The 22,973-nt window shown below is 43.7% G+C and overlaps 1 protein-coding gene across 1 annotated transcript in view; it reads left to right on the forward strand.

Annotated features, from left to right (window-relative positions):
* The first annotated feature begins 6,117 nt into the window (after positions 1-6,117).
* The window catches only part of OXCT1 (3-oxoacid CoA-transferase 1), a 123,707-nt gene continuing 106,851 nt past the window's right edge, over positions 6,118-22,973 (forward strand). Inside the window, exons 1-3 of the mRNA XM_080933615.1 lie at positions 6,118-6,296; positions 14,337-14,445; positions 16,159-16,249. Coding sequence (XP_080789741.1) covers positions 6,219-6,296; positions 14,337-14,445; positions 16,159-16,249 — 278 coding nt within the window. The 5' untranslated portion in view covers positions 6,118-6,218. The remainder of the gene's footprint in view (positions 6,297-14,336; positions 14,446-16,158; positions 16,250-22,973) is intronic.

Here is a 22,973-nt window from a genome sequence, read left to right on the forward strand (position 1 = left end):
ATCAGTTTCTATCTTTGTTACCGAGTATAAGCAGCACTCCCATGTGTTTTTGATGGTTTGCAGCCAACACTTGGTTCTGAAGCAGCATGAGTTCATTATATAAAATTCCAAAGGCACACCAGGTGGTGGTGCTGCGCACCTTTAACCCCAGAATTTGGAAAGCAAAAGCAGGTGGACCTCAAGGCAGAGTTCGAGGCCAGCCTTGTCTACAGAGCAAGTTCCAGGACAGCCAGGGCTCCACATAAGACACCCAAGCAGGTGTCCTATAATGAAGTTGGGTGCGATAGACTGCTGTGTGCCAGGAAATTTCTAGAAGGAAGTGGTACCTTCGGCATGTGGTACCAGAGGTGTGAGAACCCATGATGGTGGGGAGGCATGACAAGAAGCAGTGATGGATACAGGGACAGGAAACTGAGCTATCACATGTTCACCATAAGCATGATGCAGACAGATACTGGAAGTAGATGGGATATCTACTCCCAACGCTTGTTACCAGTACACACATCCTCTAGCAGGACTGTAACTCCTAAACTTACCCCCAACCAACCAACTGAGGAGCCATGTGCTCTAGTTTCCGACTTAATGGAAACATTTCTCATTCAAACCAATACACTGTACTCCCCAGCCTCCAAAAGTTCATAATGAAAAATTCCTTTAAGCTGATTTCAAAACCCCTCATTGTTCCTCACAGACTCAATATCGTGTAAAACTCAAAAGCTCAAAGTCTCTTCTGAGGTGCAAGGAAATCTCTTCACTATAACCTCTGTAAGATCAAAACACAAATTACATATGTTCAATGTATAATACCCGGAACCCATACTAACCTTCTAAGTGGAAATACTACGACAAAGTAAGATCAGAACTCAATAGGACAAACACCAAATCTGTAGTTTCACATCTGAATCAAGGGGCTTAGATGCCTCTATTCCCCCGACTTCGCTGTCTGCAACAACTTTTCTGGACTAGTTCTGCGCTCTATGCAGTTTTCTTTGCCAGTTTTACTATCACTCGTTGGGAATAAGACCACTACCACAGTCTTTGAGCCAAAGAGGAAGCATTTGTTAATTAAATGCTGGCCAGGAGGATGGGCTCTAGCCCCATTCATTACCAGGTTCCCAAAAATGGCCATGAATTCCATCTTGAAGATGCTTAAAAAGGCAACCCCACAAGGCCCTATCAAGGGCAAACACAGATACTGGCATGCTTCCTGTTTACTTACCTCTGCCTGCCTATGATCAACACATCCTGTGCAGGTGGGTCAAACAAACTTGTTTAGGGGTGTGAAAACATGTGGCTTGTTACCTTCCCTAAATAATTGTCTCCAGGATTTTGGAAGTATCTGTCCTTGGGGAAGGGAGATTTGTTTGTTTCGTGGATCTCTTAGGCACAGTAATGAAAACATAACTTTGATGTCACAGCAGGTGAGCTATGGCTGCCTAGTCACCAAAATGTTAGGACCTTTACTGCAAGAACTTTACGTTCATAGCTTCATGCAGTGCTGTCTCAGAGCTTCGTGCCTTCTCAAAGCCTTCATGTAGTGACCCCCCTCCACACATTTCTTGACCCTAGCAACTCTCTGAAGCCTGTGAAGAAGAATCTATGATCCAGTCTGGGCCTCCTTCATGCATCTAAGATAGCGTTATATTGAGAAACGTGCTAAGTTCGGCTACCAACATGGGATGAATCCGTCGAACCACATTAACAGCTGCTTTTGTTTGCTCTTGCCTTCTAGGAACAAACAAATCCTCTTAGTCTTTTTCCTTTCAGAGTCTGGAAGCTTAGCTGGGTGGAGTGTTAATCATGTTCCAGTGCAGACCAGGCCTCTCCGTAATGATGCTTAATCCTTCACAATTATACCCACCCTTTCAGTGCAGGCCCTGCCGTGACACTCCCAATGCTCTTTTCCTCATCCGTAAGAACTGTACACTTTTCATTTCCTTCTGTCTCTTCCATCATAGACCCGAAGCACTGTCAATAAAAATCATGCCACAGACTCAATGTTACATAGTCTTGAAATTTTATTCACCAAGGAAATTATTCTGTTACTTTAAGATTTTACCCTTAGGCAGGTTCTTAGGATCAAAGCCTAAGGCCATTAGGTTCTTGGCCCAATGGCTAATAGAGTTCCTCTCTAGAACCTCTGGAGCTGAGCCTCCACAGCCCTCACTGCTCTTAGCATGGCTGTCTTTCAAAGCTTCCATTAGTGTTGAAGCTCTGCTTAAAGTATCCAGCTGCTGTTCTAGTCCAAATTTCCAGTCTTCCATTTCCTCTTCAAAGCAACACAGTCACGTGCTTCACAGCAACAGCCCCCTGTGGCGCCAACTTCTGTATTGGCTGCTTAACTGTCATGTGATCAAAAGCAACGTATGGAAGAGGGAACTTATTCCAGAGGGGTGAAAGTCTACCATGGCAGTCTCTCCCTGACTCTGGAGAGGCTGAGACTCCGAAGCAGGCGCCTTGTGATGAAGGTCATTGCCCTAGATGGCTGTGTTTTCCTCCTGAAGTTTTCTTTGCACCTTCACCTGACTCTCATTTTCATTCTTTCTGACTGTGTACCTCACATAGTTTTCATTTTATCCTATGGAAAAAATGTAACAGAGAGAAATCTGATTCATTTTAATGTGTTACCAAAACAAAATTATTTGTTTAAACACTATTGCTTCCTAGGAATTTAACAAAAAGGCAAATCGAGGCACAATGATTTACATAGTAAAACAATACTTAGTTTTGAAAATTGATATGAGACAAGATACTTTTTGTGTGTATCTTACTGGAGGACAAGTGTTTGGAAAAATTCCCCCCTCCCACTGCTTGAAGGACTATTGCACAGAATATTTAGGTATTTTTGTAACTGCCTCACACCACATAGATAAAACCCCTTTTACTAGTTAAGCAAGTTAGACAACATTTGAAAACAAGTCTTCAGATGTCCTAGATTTTCATCCTGGAGGAACATGCTGCTAACCAAGAGGGAAGGCTGTCTTATCTTTCAGCAAAGGGAGGAGCTATTGCACTATATTTCAGTAAACTGAAAATGAAATCTCTCAAGCAGAAACATCGTGACTACAACCCAACAAACCATATTTACCTGTTGAAGAACACCTCGACCCACAACCTCAGAACACAAACCTTTCCTTATTCCCTGTGTGGAACCTTTCTTTTTAAAGTCTTTGAATTTAGGTTTTCCTTTTTTTTTTTTTTAAGAGTGCAAAAGTTAAGTGGTATAAGATTTTGTTGGGATTCTGTAAACCACACCCCTCAGTTACCTAGCAACAGCCAGGTATACCCCACCCCTCAATTACCTAGCAGTGGCCAGGTATACTGTGCCCCAGTGACCTGACATTATAAAAGGAGCTGCTTGACCCCTCCTCTCTCTCTTGCTCTTGTGCTCTTGCAGCCTTGCTCTCCCACTCCTACCCCTCCTCTTCCCCTTCCCTTGCCCCCTCTCTCCCCACGTGCTCATGGCCGGCCTCTACTCTCTCTCTCTCTCTCTCTCTCTCTCTCTACCTCTACCACCCTCTTAACTCTCCCATGACCTGAATAAACTCTATTCTGTACTATACCATTGTGTGGCTGGTCCCTCAGGGGGAAGGGATTCCCAACATGGGCCCCTCAGAGGCATCTCCCTTGCCCCCAGGCCTCGCCACACCTCCATGGGCCATATGCCCCCCACTCTCTTCATCCTTCCCCTTACATTGGTGCCGAAACCCGGGACGTCATTTTTTCACAACATTGGTGCCCCATGACTTTTCCTTTCAGTGACTTTTCCTTTCATTGGTGCCCCGTCATCTTTTCCTTACAGATTTCACAAAGAAAAGTCTCACAAATGTGAAATATTAGATTATTGAAGAGGGTGGTCTTGTAATTGCAGGCCTGTAATCCTTGCTACTTGGAAGGCTGAGGCAGAAGGATTGCAAGTTCCAGTCCAGCCTGGACCACAGAGTGCATTTAAGGCTCAGCTGGGCAACTTAACATTAGAACAGGGATATACTTCATTGGTCGAGGGCTCATGCAGGAGGCCTTAGATTCAGTCCCCAGGCTCCGTGGCCACACAAATGGGAGAGGGAGATGGTCCTACAAATCAGAAATGTAAAAGAATCGGAATTTTTATATGCAAGTTAAAAAGGCTTTTGTAGGATCAGGAAAAAAGATTGGTACAAACTAAACACCTTTTCCAAACTGAACTGATGTCTTACACACGGTTGAGCAGATGTAAAGCCTCGAACTCATCAAAAATGCAACCCCCCTGCTTCTGACCCTGTAGAAGGGAGGCTGGTTTTGTTTGCTTTGGTTTTCTATCCAGGAGCCTTAATTCCACAAAAGACAAGATGTAAAATACCCATCTTCCTCATCTAGAAGCAACACCCCGTGATCTGCCAAGAAGAATGAGTCAGATGATCACACGTTAATTTACCAGTGTTTTTTTCTTTTTTTCCCTTCCCCTTTGCACATGGCCCTGGGAGGAAAAGAGAAGAGTAACGGTAATGCCGGTTTCTGTTGTTCCTTCTATAAACCACAGCACAACAGCTGGTCCATGCTGTGTCAGGGCTGGCCATGGAGGTTCAGTGTGAGCATCTGAACTCCTCACAGCTTCTTCAGATGTGCCCGGAAATACCAAGGGTTACTGCCTTAACTTCTCCTATGCGATCAGATGTTTTATTCCCATGCTAAAACCATAATCTTTACAGGAGACATTTTTGAGTTAAGGGAGCACGGAGGCAGTTGCTTTTCTGAACAGATCTTTTTACTTATTCATTCGTTTTGTGCACATATGAAATACATGTGCATGCCACAGGACACGTGAGGTCAGAGGAAGACCAGCTGGAGCTGGCCCTTCCCTGCTACTACGTAGATCCTGGGGATCAAACTGAGGTCACCAAGCCTGGACCCAAGTGTCTTTGCCATCTCACCAGGCCAGTGGACAGATTTTAATTAAACGGGGACTGCTCATCCTTCCTTGTCTTTAAAGAAGTTAAAGAGTCATTTAGTGTTGTAGATTTTCCATCACCTCAAATTTAAATCATGCTTCCAGGACTCGATTTCTTAATCCGATAAATTTTCTGGGCTCCGGTGAGCATGCAAAGTCCTGAAGAAATTGTTTGGGTCGGTTGTGTGCCCGTCAAAAGAGCCAGGCAGGATTGCACACATTCTGGAATAGGCTGCTGCACTGGAGAATAGTTGGACGTCAGCCTGAGCCCTGTGTAGAATTTCAGCGGGACCTAAGAGATGTGGAGATTCTTTCTCAACAAACCCCGAAGCAAAAACCTCCACAATAAAGTTAACCCACCAGCAAACTTTAGCTATATTCAGTACCTAGTATTTGCGCGTTCATTGTGTCCCAGAAGCGTCGCCTGGCTTTTCTCACACATAACTACATCAGGAAGAGCGTTGCAAGGTGAGGGAGTTATGCAACATGACCAAGGACAAGGAGAGGAGACAGACACTTCTGTGTTTCTACTTGCTGTATAATCTCTGGAACTGTCGGGACACCGGTGCCAGGAAAATTCTGGAACACAAACTAGGATGGTGGGGAACAAAGGCCCAGTTCTAATCTTGTCCCTCTCTTGGTTAAGCAGGTCACATCTCTTGAGGGTTAAGTCAGCACACTACTGGGTTTCTGAGGAAACTAAGGGCCAAACAAACCAGACTTGAAGAGAGTTGGGGGTGGTGGTGGTGGTTGAGAAATGTTAGAAATGTGAGCTGTCTAGACCTGGGAGGAGATCTTTATCAGTGACCCTTTGTACCTGTACTCATTCCAGAGGGCAACTTGGAAAAGTAACAGGTTCAATAAGAGACCCTCCAGCCCCTTGGGAAGCCGAAACCCTAGTTGATGCCAAGCCTTGCGCGAGAGGAAGGCAGGCACTTGCGTCCCCTCCAGCCTGAGTGGAGCGCCCGCCGCTGCGGGTGTGCCCACAGATGAACCAAGCACCTCCGGCCTGGGCACAACCCGAGGGGCTCCTCCAAGCTGCTCGGCGTTTCCATGCCTAGCCCTGGGCCCCTCCCGGTCTCGCTTCTTGACAAGCCAGCCGGCGCCAAGGGGCGGCACCGCTGAGGTCCCGTGGACGTCACTGACGCGCGGTCGAGCCTCCAGCCCGCCCCCCGGCTCGCCTTCCCTTCTCTCTTAGCCCGTGACGCCGCCCGGGTCCCGGGCAACCAGCACTTGCACGCACTCCCGCGCGCGCCACCTCTCCACCCTCCTCCTGCACCCGGGTCCGAAGATGGCGGCTCTCAAACTCCTGTCGTCCGGGCTTCGGCTCAGCGCCTCCGCCCGCAGCTCGCGGGGCGCCCTGCACAAGGTAAACTGACGGTGTGGGGGAGGAAAGAGGAAGGCCACGCGCGGGAAAAGCGCGGACGAGCGAGCCGCGAGCGGCGCACGCGTTCTTTGCCCTGCCCATCTCCACCGCCTCCAGCCGGGGAGCTGGCATCTGTAGCGCCGTGCCCGGGGCTTGGAGACCCTCGGGTTTCAGGCTATCCCCGCTGCCGGCTGTCTGTCTGTCTGTCTGTCTGCCTGTCTTCCTGCCTGTCTGTCTTTTTTTCTCCATCCTTTCCCCCGATGGCCGCGGCGCGCCTGCAGCGCTGGTGAAGCGGTAGGGGCTCGGTGCAACGCCTTAGGGACTGCCGGCGTGCCTGCGTCCTCACCTCCCGCCTCCCCGACAGACGCCAGGCTCCCCGCCTACGCCCTTCGGAAGGGGTTCCTATGGCTGCGGCTGGAGCCAAGGGCGGGTTGGAGGAGCAGAGCGGAGAAGGGCGGCGCGCCGAGGCTTGCGCCCCACCTGAGGGAGCTGCTGGCGCAGGCCGAGGCCCAGAACCCGGGCCGGGTTAACCGCTGCTGGCTCAAGTTCACCGCCAAGTGGGCGGATGCTGTGCGCGGCGGCGGAGGCGGACTGCCGCTCCCCGTCCTCCCCTTCCCTATATGGCGGTAGAAAGGGGAACCCGGACTGGAGCGCTTGTGACGGGGCGTTTAGCCTGCCAAGTGGTTGGAAGCGGATGGAGGGCTGGCGGTGCTCTGCTGCAGTATGCAAACGCCTCCCCACTGCAGTCTGCAAATGCCTCCGTCCTTTACTTTGAGCCCCTCTCAGTCCCCCTCAGATCTACGTTAGACACTTGCAATTTTCAAAGACCTTAAAAAACAAACACCCTAACCCACCGAATGATACAGAGTCACCCTCCTAGTGGATCAGAGTTTGGTGGGTGTTTTTGCTTGTACATGCAGAAGGTCTCGCCTCCAAGCACACATTTGGATTGGATTTCAGTGTGGGTCCAAGGGACCGAGTGCCAGATAAGAATTCTGCTCCGGGGTGGGTTCACCTTTAGTGGGTTTAGTTTGCTCAGGAGCCTGTTCCGTGAACCTGCAAATGAAGCGTTTTCTTTGGAGAGGTTTCAAAATTGTAGTCCTGAACTTAAGAAGAGTGCATCGCACAGGGCATGTACTTGCCCTGTTTGCTCTGAACTCCTTGCTCATCTCCCGTTGCTCATCTGCTTGCCTTCAATCTCTGAGTGTTGAGAATCTAGAGAAGCGGCACTACTCCCGCGTGTGTTAGGGAACAGTTCAGAACCAAATCATTGCGTTGTTAAATTCTTCATAGGAGGCATTTGGTTAATTGCATGTAGATTTAGATGTATAAAACACCATTCAAAGAGCACTTGACCACCTTGACCACCAGTCAGCCAGCTGCAAGTGATGGAGCAGATGCAAAAACCAGGACTCAGGAATGTCCTTGGGCCAAGGTCAACAACGGTCTTTTGGCCGTGCATGTTTGTCTAAGTTTAAGTTATTCACCTCTAGTCTACCCCACTTTCAATATAATTATTAAACCATTTCTCATACTAGCAAACTTCCAGGTGGATGAGCTATAATTATGGGTTTTGCTGTTTCTTATTAAAAGTTCATGGCACAGTTCAAAGTTAGACTTCTCAGGTATCATAAAAGAAGGCTAGACTCCTGCTTTCTGGAATGTTCTTCCAGCTCATGCATTGGTCTTCCTGCTTGCTTAGTGCTTAAGTCACCCCACCCATGTTGAGTTGTAATCCCTGTGTACTTGTTTAACTGGGGCCATGGCATACATGTGTCCTATGTCTCCCTCAACATGCATACAGCTCTGCAAAGAATACTCATTTAATACACGCCTAAGAGAACCTGGTGGATACTTTAAGTAACTTTGAACATTTTCCGGCTAAATATAACCAACAGGTAAACTGAGATAGTTATTAGAATGTTTTAATGCTTTTATTTTGACAGGATCTTGCTATGGGGCCAGGAAGATTTTTTTTTTTTTTTTTTTTTTTTTGCTTCAGCCTAGAGAATTTTGAAATTATAGGTGTATACTTATTTACCATGGTTAAAAAAAATTCCCCCTCTCCCTCCCTTCCCTTCTCCCTTTCTTATTTCTCTCCCTCCCTACCCCTCCCTCCTTCTCACCTTTCCACCCTCCTTCCCTCCCTCCTTCCCTCCCTCCCTTCCTCCCTCCCTCCCTCCCTCCCTCCCTCTCTCTCTTCTGTTCTTGATGAACAAGTTCATTGTCTCAAGCTGTACCATAACCAAGCGTTACCTGGAGGCCTTTAAATCTGCCTGCTGTGCCTCCCTAAGGTTTCTAGTTTGGTAGGTCCTAAGTGGATCAATTCCTGTTGAACATAGGCTGACTCCTCTTGGCAGAGATGCCCAACTCCTCCTGGCAAGATTGCATGCCCTTCACCTGAACATTGCTGCCCTTTCCTCCTAACTGGTTTTCTTTCCCTTTCCTCCTAACTGGTTTTCTTTCCCTTTTCCTCCTAACTGGTTTTCTTTCCCTTTTCCTCCTAACTGGTTTTCTTTCCCTTTTCCTCCTAACTGGTTTTCTTTCCCTTTTCCTCCTAACTGGTTTTCTTTCCCTTTTCCTCCTAACTGGTTTTCTTTCCCTTTTCCTCCTAACTGGTTTTCTTTCCCTTTTCCTCCTAACTGGTTTTCTTTCCCCCTTTCTGATGTTGTTTAATTTTCCAAACTCACACACTAAGGCTGGCTAGATGAACTTTTCTGTGTCACGATTGCTTTAGTCGTGAGGTGACATTTAGTCACCACTTGGGCGTATAGTTTCCTATCACTCTGTCATTAAGGTAATACATTTAAAAAACAAATAAACAAAAAAACCAAGAGAAAAACAAAGTGTTCGGGACTGGTGAGATGGATAAAGGTGCCCCACGAAGACTTATGACCCTAGTTCAAGTTCTGGGACTTACAGGGTAGAAACAGACAACTGACTACTCCTGGTTGTCCTGTCCTCTAACCTCCAGAAGTTCACTGTGGCACATCCCTTCCCTACAAACATGCATGCGTGTGCACACACACCACACACACCACACACACACACACACACACACACACTATATATATATATGAAATTGAAGATTAAAATGAAAATGTTAATGTGAGAAGCATCACACAGAAAGATATTTTGTACCCCAAGAATTTTGTTTCTTTCATCAAAATCCTTAATCACTGTTCCTCACTCATTTTTAGTATCAGAAATTAGTACCGATAATAAATGGGGTTCTGCTGAAGGTAGGAGAGTGGACCAATAAAATACGTTGTGACTCAAAACTTGGTAAATATACGCCAGAATAAGTAGATATCTGAACGGTACGTGCTATTGTCCCACATTCCCTTAAGTAGTCTGTGCAAACTTGGAAGTTATTTAGTTATTTATGTACTTTTTATTTGGCAGCCGCTGGCACGTGAACTTTTTTTTTTCCAGGTAGGATCTCACAAAGTCCAGGCTAGCTTCAAACATGGTATATAGCCAAAGCTACCCTTTAATTTCTGATCCTCTTGCTTCCAGTGCTGAACCTGCAGGTATCCTGCTGGGGCTCAAACCCAGGGTTTTGTTCACACTAGGGAGACCGTCCACCAATGAGTTTGGTTTTGGAAAACACCACTTCATTTATAAAATATATCGGCAGAGGTTAATTAGGTGTAGTTTAAAGAGCCTCTTTGAACTTGCCCATCTAAGGGAGAAGGGTAGATGTTATCAGTAATACACTTTCTCCCAGTTGCTAATTCACTCATCCTAGGAATTAGTGCCAATGACACTGACATTTCTTGAGTAGAAGAGCTGGTGTGTGTGTGTGTGTGTGTGTGTGTGTGTGTGTGTGTGTGAATGTGTGTGTGCACATGTGTTTAAAACAGAAAAGGCAGAAAGGTCTCTTAAGAGCCTGCCTTGCAGATCCTAAGGTTGTTTTTGAGGATCCTCCAGTGCAGTTAGCCACTGGCATTGGGTTTCCTCCCCGTTCTGCTGTCTGCACCTGATTCCTGACTTGCCAAGTAATCTCTGAATATGCAGACTGGCAAACTGGGTTGCAGTTCAGAAGAACTTATTGCTGGATAGTGGTGTGCGTTTGTAGTCCCAGCTACTTGGGATGGAAACAGGAGGGTTGCGGAAGCCCAGGACTTTGAGACTAGCCAGACCCACATAGTAAGTCAAGGGGAGGAAAGACTGAAAGGAATGGGCGCTGAAGGAAGGGAAAAAATTCATAAACCTGTTTTGGAAATCTTTAACATATGTAACCTGCACAGAGTCTGAGATGTGATGGTCATGTCACACGTTTTCTGTGTGAAATCATTGATGTGGCAGCAGGGGCGGGGGAGGGGGCTGGCAGGGAGCATGAGGTTAAAAATTAAGCTCCAATAGTTGGCTTCTTGGTTTTGTTGTTTTCAAAGGGAATGGATAAAAGTTGTCATTTTCCAAAGGAAGATGGTACACCCTCCATGTTTCCTGTAGCCAGGCATGCAGCTTCATTCTAACTGTGTCTTTGGGAGACAATTGTCAGGTGTCATTTTTAGCCCTTCTGTAGGCTCCTCACCTGACTTTGACCAAAATAGCATTTCCCTACAGAGACATACCCAGTGGTTGTTGACACATCTCTTCAGTCCTGACTGCACTAGAAATTGACAGGAGGCTACTTTCACCCAGCGGTATATTCAAGAAAGCACCCCAGCTAGGGTCTTTTTTTTTTTTTTTTTTTTTTTTTTACTTTTTAAAAATGTCTTTACATGCAGGACCTGATAAGTCTGTGTGTACCACATGCATGTTTGTATCTCTTAAGGTTAGACATCACTGTCTCCTCTGGAACCACAGTTAGAGACATTGGGCCCTTTGGAACTGCAGTTACATGCACTTCTGTGTACCACCAGTTGGGGGTTCTGGATGCTGGGAACTCTGGCAGTGAATGCTCTTACCCACTGAGCCTCCCTTACTGATTTTGAATTTTAGTTGTATGGGTACTTTTGTAACAATCTCCCACATCTTTTGAACCCAGGGCCTTTTGCCTGCTAGGCAAGCATTCTGCTACTGAATTACATCTGCAGTACAACTTCACCCTTTCTGAAATACTTCTAAGAGGTCTCTTTTCTTCACTCTTCCTTCCTTCCTTCCTTCCTTCCTTCCTTCCTTCCTTCCTTCCTTCCTTTCTTCCTTTCTTCCTTCCTTCGTTCCTTCCTTCCTTCCCTCCTTCACTCCCCTTCTTACCTCCCTTCCTTCCTTCTTTCCTTCTTTCCTTTCTTCTTTCCTTCCTTCCTTCCTTCCTTTCCTCCCTTCCTTTCTTCTATTCCTTCCTTCCTTCCTTCCTTCCTTCCTTCCTTCCCTCCTTCACTCCCCTTCTTACCTCCCTTCCTTCCTTCTTTCCTTCTTTCCTTTCTTCTTTCCTTCCTTCCTTCCTTCCTTCCTTCCTTTCTTCTATTCCTTCCTTCCTTCCTTCCTTCCCTTCTTCACTCCCTTCTATTCCTTCCTTCCTTTCTTCCTTGTGTTCTTCTCTTTTCTCTCTCTTCTTTTTTCCTAAGAAGTTCAGAGAGAGACAAGAACTGGGTAATTAGTGCTGACTGCTAATTAGTACTATGACAGTACTAATCAGCTGCTACAAAGGGCTGAGATCCTTGCTGAGTGTGTGGCTTCTGCTTCTGAGTCTTCCAAGGCTCTCTGGGCACACAGGGGAACTGAGTCTTCTAGCATGCTCTGTGGAATTCCAGAGAAGCAGATCAAGGTGAACTCGCCTTTCAGACTCTGGGTGTAGATGAATTCTTTCATTTTCTTTCTTATGCTGATGAGGCCTGGACTCGTCTTCCTGAGGTAACAACCACGGAGTTACACATTATATCGAACTGGGCTCTCATAAAGATTTGTCGTGTGTAAATAACAAGGTAGAACAAGAGAGCACGTTGAGAAGATGCAGAGGAACACGCTGTGGTGCAAGGACTGTGACAGGAAGCCAAACCCAAGACTAGTCACTCTGCTCTTTCTTACAGTTTGGATCATTTTGCCTGTGCCACGGTCCCTCTGGTGCTGGATTTACTTATCTATATTCAGGCTATTGAGAAACAAATCTTTACTAGTTGAGGGCAGGAAGAGAAGAACATCCTATGTGGTTAAGCCCTTTCAAAGTCCTTGTCTGTCTTCCTCTCTACTTATGTCCCAGGCTTTGGGCAGTGTGCAAACTCCTGACCTGACCTTGACCAAAATAGAAACTGAAGGGAATGAAAGTCACATGGTGCTGTGTGTAACCTTAACCATTATTGCTCATTTGACTTTCTTTCAGGATAAATTCCATACGAGGTCCTTTGTGCTAATTGATAGATACTTAGAACGTTTTTTAGAGGAAAAGAATAAAAAAAGGATGACAGACTTTGACCATCTCAGGTTGTAGCTGTCTGAAATTCCGTTGGGTGGTCTAGTGGGTGGGACGTGATAGCCGGGCTTGTCTTCAGGACACAGCGGCTCCTCTCTCCACTCCTTCAGGTTATATACGCAGTGGGAATAATGTGAAGTGTTGTCAGTATGAGTCACTAGTTACCATAGAACCTGTCTCCTCCTTTCCTCCTGTCCATATTGTGGGTGGAATATGGAGGAAAATATCTTACTGGTTTTATGAATCCTCATCTGGTGACTCATTTGAGGCCCATCTCATTTGCTATACAAACATCTGTCTGAGCCTGGATACTTATGAAAAAAGTTTATTTGGCTCATGGTTAAACGGAGACTAAAAGTCCACGATTTGGTGATTGCCTCCGGTGAACACACTGCGTTACTTTATAACATGGCAGGGGAGCCGAGGGACAAGGAGGTATGTGCAGGAGAGGCAGCCTCGGTTTAGAAAAGCCTCACCTTGACAGTGAGCAGTTCGGTTCAGTGAGAGGGAACTTGCACACTCCTGCAAGAATGGGCCCTGCAGCACCAGTACCTTTGTGCAGGCTCACACACCTCACGAAAGTCCTACTGACTGTCAACAGTGTTCCATGGGGACCCAGTTCTGACATGGAGATGACATCTACAGACCACAGTGGGCCCAAATAGTTCACTGGTGTGGCCAACCAAACCCGCCATGCAGCGGTGGTCGGCTGCCTTTTCTCCAGCTTCTTCAGCTTCCATGATAGTACCATAAGGAAGGCTGTCCAATGGCATGCTGTTTGTCACTTGTCTCTGTAGAGGTTCCCTATCACCTGGAGATGACCCCATGACCACACTCTTCCCCAGACAGCAGTACTCATTGCATATATAGATTGGATACATGGTATAGAACTTGGCACAGGTAGGGTCTCAGTATTTGTCAATTGAATGGAAAGCTAGGCTACTATCAGAAATTGTGACTAATGTCACTTATATTGCGAATTTGCATGCCAGGATGATGTGAACTATCTACCTTTGTTCTCTTTGGCTTTTTGGAAACAGAGGGTCTCTGTGTAACCCTGGCTGTCCTGGAACTCACTTTGTAGACCAGGCTGCCTCTGCCTCTGCTTCCCAAACGCTGGGATTAAAGGCATGTACCACTATGCCCTGCACCAACTTTTATTCTTTTGGGGGTAGTCACAAGTGAACAGCTGGGTTTTTCCTTTGTAATAGAACATGTAGATCCAAGGGAACTTGGTGAGAACCTGTGAATAGAGCATGCCTGTCTTGTCAAAGATAAACCACTTAAAGCCAAACTCTTTACAGATAGAATTGTGTTAGAGAAACAGAGTAAGATGGTAGTACAGAGGTTAGAAGTTGGAGGAGTTGGGAAGATGTTGGTCAAAGGACACAGTGTTTCAGTTAGATAAGGGAAATAATCTTAGGAGGTCTATTATATGTCACGTGATGATCCGAAACAGTGACTATACTTGTGACAACTCCAAGTAGTTGTGCAATGGTCTTACCACAAAAGAATGCATGAGGTAATGCCATGTTAGAAAACTCCAATTATCCATTTTGTAATGAATGCATACATCAGAATGAGATGTTATATACTGTAGGCTTACAGTTTTGTCAATTAAAATACAAAATGTGTAAAGTCAAGCTGCAAATGATTGTTCACTGGAAATGTTTTCCATGTTTCAGGGGTGTGTCTGCTACTTTTCCGTCAGCACTTCTCACCACACCAAATTTTACACAGATCCTGTGGAAGCCGTCAAAGATATTCCTAATGGCGCAACCTTGCTGGTTGGGGGTAAGTAATGGGACAGCTTTCCTCTTGGTAATATTCTTAGGTTTTAGGAAAACCATGTGATAAAGTGATATCTACTCAAAGTACCAACTATTTAACATTTAGCTCGTACATACTGTCTTATTTATGACACACCATGACTCCTATCAGTCTCTTCTTGAAAGATTATCACGTTACTCCAATAATTTTCTATCCCCTTTTCTGATTATAATTGAAAAGCTGGAGGTTTGAACTCCGGTGTCTTATCGGGAAATGTGATGGATCCCTATATCTTTGGGAATTCTGGCGGACTTGAAACATACACCTCATCTTGTCAGATTCCCTAGCCTGTCTCTGTTGTTCCTCATTTGTTGAGCTGGGGAGAAGAGGGGCTCTGTGTTGTTGAGCCTACGATCTTCTGTTCCTGCTGCTACGTTGGGATGTCTTTTGTAACCACTGCCGCAGATTTAACACTTTCCTGATTCTTGTGTATGGAATCAAGTTTTATTTTAGGGCTGCTCTTTACTGAATGTCCACCTTAAATCTAATACTTTTGGAAGGATTTTAAAGATATAAAAACATGAGATTTATTGGCTTATTTCTCCAGTTCTGAAAAATACACTAACACAGATATATAGTGATGAATGATGGATATGGTTTGAATTATGAAGAGGGAAAATATGCTGTATATAACTGGTTACTTTTGGCCTTATCTTTGTCAAATGTAAAGGAAATTTAATCCGGCAACATGGCTACTCTGACAAGGGATCACATCCAGTGATCTAGGTCTGTGTGATCTGGCTGGAATACAGACTCCTAAAAAATGGCATCTAATTGAGGAGCAGACAAAGTGAGGAATCAGAGAAAGATTTGACAGAATGAGTCACACTCAGAAGAACAAACAGGAAAGAATGGATACTTAAGAACATTGCAGGGAGAGAGGTGGAGTGGAGTTCAGTTGAATGAGGAGTTCAGCTGAATTTGGTGCACTTCACTTGAATGAGCTGGGTTCTGTTGAATTCCGTGCAGGTCAGTTGAATGTAGTTGAGTTGAGTTCGTGAGGTTTCCTTCAGTTCTGTTCAGCTGTGCAGTCAGTGTAGTCAGTGCAGTTCAGTTTATGGAGTCCAGAGGCAGTTTTTCCAAACAGCAATTCAGTCAGAAGCCGAGAGAAGCCATTTTGAATCAGTCAGCTTGGAGAGGAGTTTGAGCCAGAACAGCTGGGTTGAACGGGTCAGCCAGAGTTCAGAAAGAACTAGAAAGAGTGAATTTATTCTGCAGTAAGTCTCAGAGGCTGAAACATTCTATGCTTAGGTTAGCAGATGGAGGATGGAAAGATGAAGCCTTCTAGGTCTGAACTTGCAGAAGATTAAATTGTGTGGAGGCTAAAAACTTCCAGGTCTAGGCCTAGGGATAGTTAGATAGAAATGCTTGGGGCTCAGCCTAAGCCATGTATGTGTACAGCTTGGGTATGTCTCTCATCCCATCCCTTCTGAGGAAGTAAAACCAGCATTTGTAGTCAAAGTCTTTACAGTGGCTTCTGAGGATATATACTGGTTTGAAACACTGAGTCTAGTAACATGATGGCCAGCTGCTTATCGAGTTGATAAGGTACAGTTGTGTATTTGCTGTGTTACATCTAACAGTATGCTTTATGCCTTTTCTCTTCTGTTAAGAGTAGAGTACATATCTTGGAAGCACATTATGTGGCATACATTGTTTCCCTTTTGGGCTTTGCAGGTTTTGGGCTGTGTGGTATTCCAGAGAATCTTATAGGAGCTTTACTGAAGACTGGAGTGAAAGATATAACAGCAGTCAGCAACAATGCTGGGTGAGTGGCCCTCTGAAATGACTATCTAGAAAGAAATGCCAGCTTTAGGATAATGCTTAACAGTTTATCAGCGATCAGGGATGAGACTCTAATATAGTACTCAGTATCAAGTGGTCAGCCCTAGACACATGCAAATATGTTTGCCTGACTGCCTTCCTGTCTGCCTATCTATCTATCTATCTATCTATCTATCTATCTATCTATCTATCTATCTATCTATCTATCTATGTATCATCTATCTGCAAAGCAAAAGAGGTCATGAATCCAGGAGGGAGTTGGGGGAGCAGAAGAGAGAGGGGAAGGGCAAAGCTGGATGGTGGGAGGTGGAAATAATATAAACAATGTATTCATTTATGAAACTAAAGATATTAAAAATCTATTGGTGAAATTAAATTTGCCTCCACTTTTAAGAGTCATACGCTCAGCCATTAGAAGGTAGCAGCTAGCTGGGTATGGTAGCACATGTTTGGAATTCCATCACTAAGGAGACTGGGGAGGATAATAAATTCAGTACCAGCATGATCTATAAGGGAATGAGTGAAAAGTACTTGGTTTTTTTCTTTTGTTTTTGTTTTTTTTTCTTATTTTCTATCTTTTTGTTTCTTAATTTGTAACACTGTGATTGAACTTAGGTCCTTGGGTGTGTTAGGCAAGTGATTCACCTCTGGGCTATATTACCAACTCCTTTTTTACTTTTGATTTTGATATAAGAGTTTACTAAATTGCCCAGGCTATCCCTGGGCTTTCTCTGTAGCCCCGGGAGATCTTGAATTAATGAGTTTCTTCTCTTAGCCTGCAAAATAGGTGGAGTTCAGGCCCAACAAAGTGACACTTATTTACATATTTTTGATGCCACGTTTCATAATCATAAGTGAAGGAGCTTTACTTTACCTTATATAAATGTAAATTAATGGCTTATATCTTTTTCTGATAAATTTATTTTTTAAAATGTAAAATATATTCTAAGTCAGAATACAAAAAAATTGAAGTCCTTATGTTCTTTGTATTAGAAGCTATTATGTATAAAGCAAGGTAGACCTCAATTTGAAATCTGTCTCAAGTTCATTCTTTTGGTTATATCATTACTTTAATACCATATGAAGACATACATTTATCACAAAGAATTTTGTTGGTCTTGATTGGATTTGAAGAACTTGCTGTCAACTTAGCAGTAGGATTGTAAATCAAATGGTCATAATTTGTTTTTTAAAAAGGCATGCACATGTTGGTACATTTCGTGATGTCAGAAAAAATTATTTTTATATAAAACAGTTAGCTATCTACCCCTTCCAACAACAAACGGATGAAATACTTAACTATCTTAAGATTTTTAAAAACATAACTGAATTAGCAGTTTGGCTTATTAGTATAAAGGCTTTGAGAATAAATAGTGCAGATTTTCTTGGAAGTGAGTAATGGTAAGAACTCATTTGGAAAAAAATCTCATTGTGTAAGGATCTGTAGAAGTTACTCTCAACATTCAGAGCTCGTACCTTGTTTTGCATGAAACTTTTCAGGAGGAAATGGGAATAAATATCTCCTTAAGTTCAATAGTGATCAGAGGTAGACAGAGGAAATTAATGATACCACTGGTATCTAGCCTGAAGAATCCACTAGTTTATTGGAGTTACTTACAGGAATATGGGTAGGAGCTATTTACCAGAGCACAGACCATTCAAAGGCATCTGTGTCACCAAAAGCTCACTCTAGCATGGGTGATGGACTCATAAAAACTGCAACCCTGAGGCTCTCTCCTTGATTTGTAGGAAGCCTGACAGTTCTTAGTATTTACATAACCTTGGGGTAAAGGGGGACTTGTGAATCTGGTAAGTTTCAGGGACTCCCTGAGACTTGTTTGTTGGCTTTTTTGTTGTTGTTGTTTTGTTTTGCTTTGTTTTGTTTTTTTAATTTCCCGAGTCTTAACTTTAAAACTTCCTGCATTTTAACGAGCTCCCTTCCACTATGCAATGTTTCCGTTCAGCAGAAATTGCTACCTAACACTTTTGTATGAGAGATTAATGGTTGGCCTTGGTGAAATAATCGCTGCTTTAGGCTCACACTTCTGATTATTTTGATGTGTTGACTAAAATGTTGAAAAGGCTGAGATTTATTGATCTTTTGATGACCTTCAGGTGATAAGCCAGTGTGGACCAAAAGTTTCACAGTAAACTCTGTCAGCCATTTAACTCAGAGCCAATGGCAAAGTGGGCATATTATGGTATTCTCACTACTTTTTTCCTGACAATATTATTTTGGGTTATAGATATAAAAGAGAGGGATCTAGAAGACCCCCTGCTTACTTGTAGGAGGTTCATGGGTTAATTCACTTACTTAATATGTAAGTATGTATACTTCTGATTTCTTATACCATTCTAATCAGGTTTAGAAAATTTTGAGGGTGCAGTTCTGGTTGTGTACCAGTTTCTTTAAACCAGGAGTTAAAATGGACTCTGCTGTGCTATGTTCCTTTTTTATTTCTACAGCTGCAGCTCTGGCGACCTCATTGAGCAGATACTGGCCATGTTGTCTTGACTGTGAGCATTCTTTAGGGTATTGTTATTTTGTTTGGGAAGGGCTCATGGTGTCCTGTGATGCATACTTGCGTTTATGTGCTTAGTTCATGAAAGACTCTGTTTGCATCATGGGATTAAGCCTTACATCTACACATAACATTTCACTTTTATTCTTATACTTCTGATACTTCCAGAATAATTACAAATTGTGTGATTAAGATTAAAACGTGTTCACAAATTAAAGCAAATAAAGTAAAACTTCCCTGATACCTAAATTTTTAAAATAATTATTTTTAATAAGTGAAAATTTAGAAAGTAGATACTCAAGAGATTGTCTTGTTGTTTGTTTGATTTTTATTTATTTTTATTTTTTTGCTTCTTGAGAAAAAGAGTTCTCTGTGTAGCCCTGGCTGTCCTAGAACTTCCTCTGTAAACCAGGCTGTCCTTGAACTCAGACACGCCTGCTTCTGCCTCTAAAGTGCTAGGATTATAAGGTTTGTGCTACCATACCTGGCTTCAAGAAGTTAAATTTCAGATTCAGAAATTAAATATTTTCAGAAGATGGATGGATGTCTTAGAAGATGCATATCTTTTTGTTGTACCACATTAACACATCTCCATAGATGGTTTTTATTTTTTTGCTTTAGATTTTTTTTCTTTTTTAAAAATTGGATATTCTCTGTATTTACATTTCAAATATTATCTCCTTTTCACCAATTCCATCCCCCTCCCCCTCCCATTGCCTCCATGAAGGTGCTCCATCTAACAACCCCCCTCTCCCACCTCAGCACCTTGGCATCCCCTACACTGGGAAAATGAGCCTTCACTGGACCAAAGGTCTCTCCTACCACTGACGCCAGAGAATGCCACCCTCTGCTGCACATGCACCTAGAGCATGGGTCTTCCATAAGAACTCATTGGTTGGTGTTTTAGTCCCTGGGAGCTGAGATGGGTTTAGTTAGTTAATAATTTTGTTCTTCCTATGGGGTTGCAGACCCTTTCAGCTCCTTCAGTCCTTTCTCTAGCTCCTTCATTGGGTCCCCATGTTCAGTCCAATGGTTAGCTGCAAGCATCCTCCTCTGTATCAGTATGGCTCTGGCAGAGCCACTGAGGAGGCATTCATATCAGATTCCTGCTAGGAAGCACTACTTGGCATCAGCAATAGTGCTTGGGTTTGGTATCTGCATATGGGATGGATGCCCAGGTGAGGCAGTCTCTGGATGATCTTTTCTCCAATCCCTGCTCCTCTATTTATCCCATTATTTCCTCCCATGAGTGTTTTGTTCTACCTTCTAACATGGTCTGAGACATTCACCTTCTGGTCTTCCTTCTTTTTGAGCTTCATAATTTTTGTGAATTGTTTTGTAGGTATTCTGAACTTTTTGGGCTTGTATCTGCTTATCAGTGACTGGGTTACCTCACTCAGGATGATAGCTTCTAGTTCCATCCATTTGCCTAGGAAGTACATGAAGTCATTGTTTCTAATAGCTGAGTGGTATTCTATTGTGTAAATATACCACAATTTCTGTATCTACCTCTGTTGAAGGACATCTTGGTTCTTTCCAGCTTTTGGCTATTATAAATAAGGCTGTTATGAACATGGTGCAGCATGTGTACTTGTTAGATGTTGGAGCTTTTTTTGGATATATGCCCAGGAGTGGTATAACTGGGTCTTCAGGTAGTATTATGTCCAATTTTCTGAGGAACCACAAGACTGATTTCCAGAGTGGTTGTGTCAGCTTACAACCCCACCAACAGTGAAGGTGTGTTTCTCTTCTCCACATCCTCACCAGCCTCTAGAGTCTAACTTCTTGAGTTCTTTGTATATATTGGAGAGTAGCCCTCTGTCAGAAGTAGGGTTGGTAAAGATCTTTTCCAAATTTGTTGGTTGACATTTTGTCCAATTGACAGTGTCCTTTGACTTACAGAAGCTTTGCACTTTTATGAGGTCCCATTTGTCGATTCTTTATCTTAGAGCATAAGCCATTGGTGTTCTGTTCAGGAAAAATTTCCCCTGTGCCTATGTGTTCTAAGCTTTTCTCCACTTTCTGTTCTATTTGTTTCAGTGTACCTGGTTTTATGTGGAGATCTTTGATCCACTTGCACTTGAGCTTTGTACAAGGATAAGAAAGGATTGATTTGCATTCTTCTGCATGCAGACTGCTAGTTGCACCAGAACCATTTGTTGAAAATGCTGTCCTTGTTCCATTGAATGTATTTAGCTCTTTTGTCAAAGACCAAGTAACCATAGGTGTGTGGGTCCATTTCTGGGTCTTCAATTCTGTTCCATTGATCTACCTGCCTCTTTTTGTACCAATGCCATGCAGGTTTTATTACAATTAATCTGTTATACAGCTTGAGGTCTGGGATGGTGATTCCCCTGGAAGTTTTTTTATTGTTCAGAATAGTTTTTGCTATCCTGGGTTTTTTTTATTATTCCAAATGAATTTGCAAATTGCTCTTTCTAACTCTATGAAGAATTGAATTGGTTTAGAGTTCTTTTAACCACTACAATGTCCCATCTTATAAGACCCAGCATTTTCTTTCTTTGGGTATTCTAGAGAAATGTTGACTTCTGGAGTAAGCAGTGCAATCTGTGGGAACTCCATCCGCATCACCTTCAGCATCACAGAGCACACGGCCTTTACCTGCTATTTTCTCTATTAGAAATGGTTTTTGCCCACTTCCTTAGGGTACACATCTTTGTATCACGAGCTATTAGATTCTGGGGTTGTAGTATTTTCTTTTTATATCCACCAGTGATGATACTATTTTATCAGACAAATGTGTTTGGTGAGGTCATGAAATAGAGACACGATAGAAAGACACACTCTCTTTGTAAGTTATCTAATAGATTTTTTTTTTCAAGGCCCAGACACTAGCTCTTTATCTGGTGCCTTTGTTGAGGATCTTGGGCATTGCCTGGCTGCTATGCCAGGAGACTAGTCTAAAACAAAGCAAAGGCCAAATACATAGTAAGCCCCAGTGCCAAGATCAACAAATACAGAAGGTCATCTTTAAATAGAGCCAAGCTAAAATGTGTCATGTGTTGCAAAAATAAACATAGAGGTATGAAAGAGTGGTCAGAAAAACATTTCAAAGTCAATGAATGACCAACTGTGTTTGGATTTTTGGAATTTACTCTGGAGATTTGGAGGGAGCTTCGGATAATTAAAACTACAGAAGCCAAGCGAGTTGTATCTACCTTCATGGGTTGTTTTCTAATTGTGATTTTATTAGTCTTAGCTCTGGATATTATTTCTGGTAACTGAGGAGTTTACCAGAGGGAGTCCTTTAAAAGGACAGATTATAGCAAATGGAAACAGTATGACCCTTGAATAACCCTGTAGATAATAGCAGAAGGGTGCTGTTGCCGCTGGCCCATGCCTGGGAGGCCTTAAGAGAGCCAGAATTTACAAGTTTTATATGTAGAAGGTGAGGGAGAGCGCCTGAGTACTACAGATCCTGATATCACTGTTCTCTGGCCCCTGATCTCTCTCGCAGAGTCTCACTAAGCAGGAGGCAGTAGGTGGCAAGAGAGCTCCTAGGTTCATGGTGTATGCTGGCCACCCTGGTTACCGAGCAGACTGGAAGCTAGCAGTGGACCCACAGGGACGTGTAGGAAGTACTGAGTGACTGAGCTGGTCAGCTTTGACTGTCAGCTTGATGTCACCCATCACTCACTGTGGAGAGAATCTTAATGCGGAGTTATCTTCATCAGTTTGACCTGCAGGCATATCTTTGAGGGGCTGTTTGGATTGGATGAAGGCCACAGCTCAGACTGCGTGGTGACATTTCCTAGGCAGGGCATCCTGAAGCCTACAAGAGAAGAAAGTTAGCTGAGAGAGATCATGGATCCCCATGGTCTTCCCTTTCTACCCTGGACTGTGGTTGTGATAGTTTAATTTCCTGTCTTTCTTGCAATGGGGGGGGACCATAGCCTGGAATTCTAAGCTAAATGAATGCTCCCCCCCCTTTCTACTTTGCTTTTTGTCAGGCTACTTAGTCACAGAATACTCTGTTTCTGTTAGGGACGCTCTGGCTGGAAGAGGCACATGGAATGCAGCAATAAATCCTCCTGACAAGTATTTCTGCTTAACCCTTAATGTGCTTAACCAAGCTTCAGGTGCTTGGGATGCAGAAATGAAAGAAAAAAAAAGGGGGGGGGGGAAACACAAAACTAAACAAAACACCACCGCCACCACCAAAAG

This window comes from Micromys minutus, assembly GCF_963924665.1.
Source record: "Micromys minutus genome assembly, chromosome: 20".
NCBI classification, from domain to species: domain Eukaryota; kingdom Metazoa; phylum Chordata; class Mammalia; order Rodentia; family Muridae; genus Micromys; species Micromys minutus.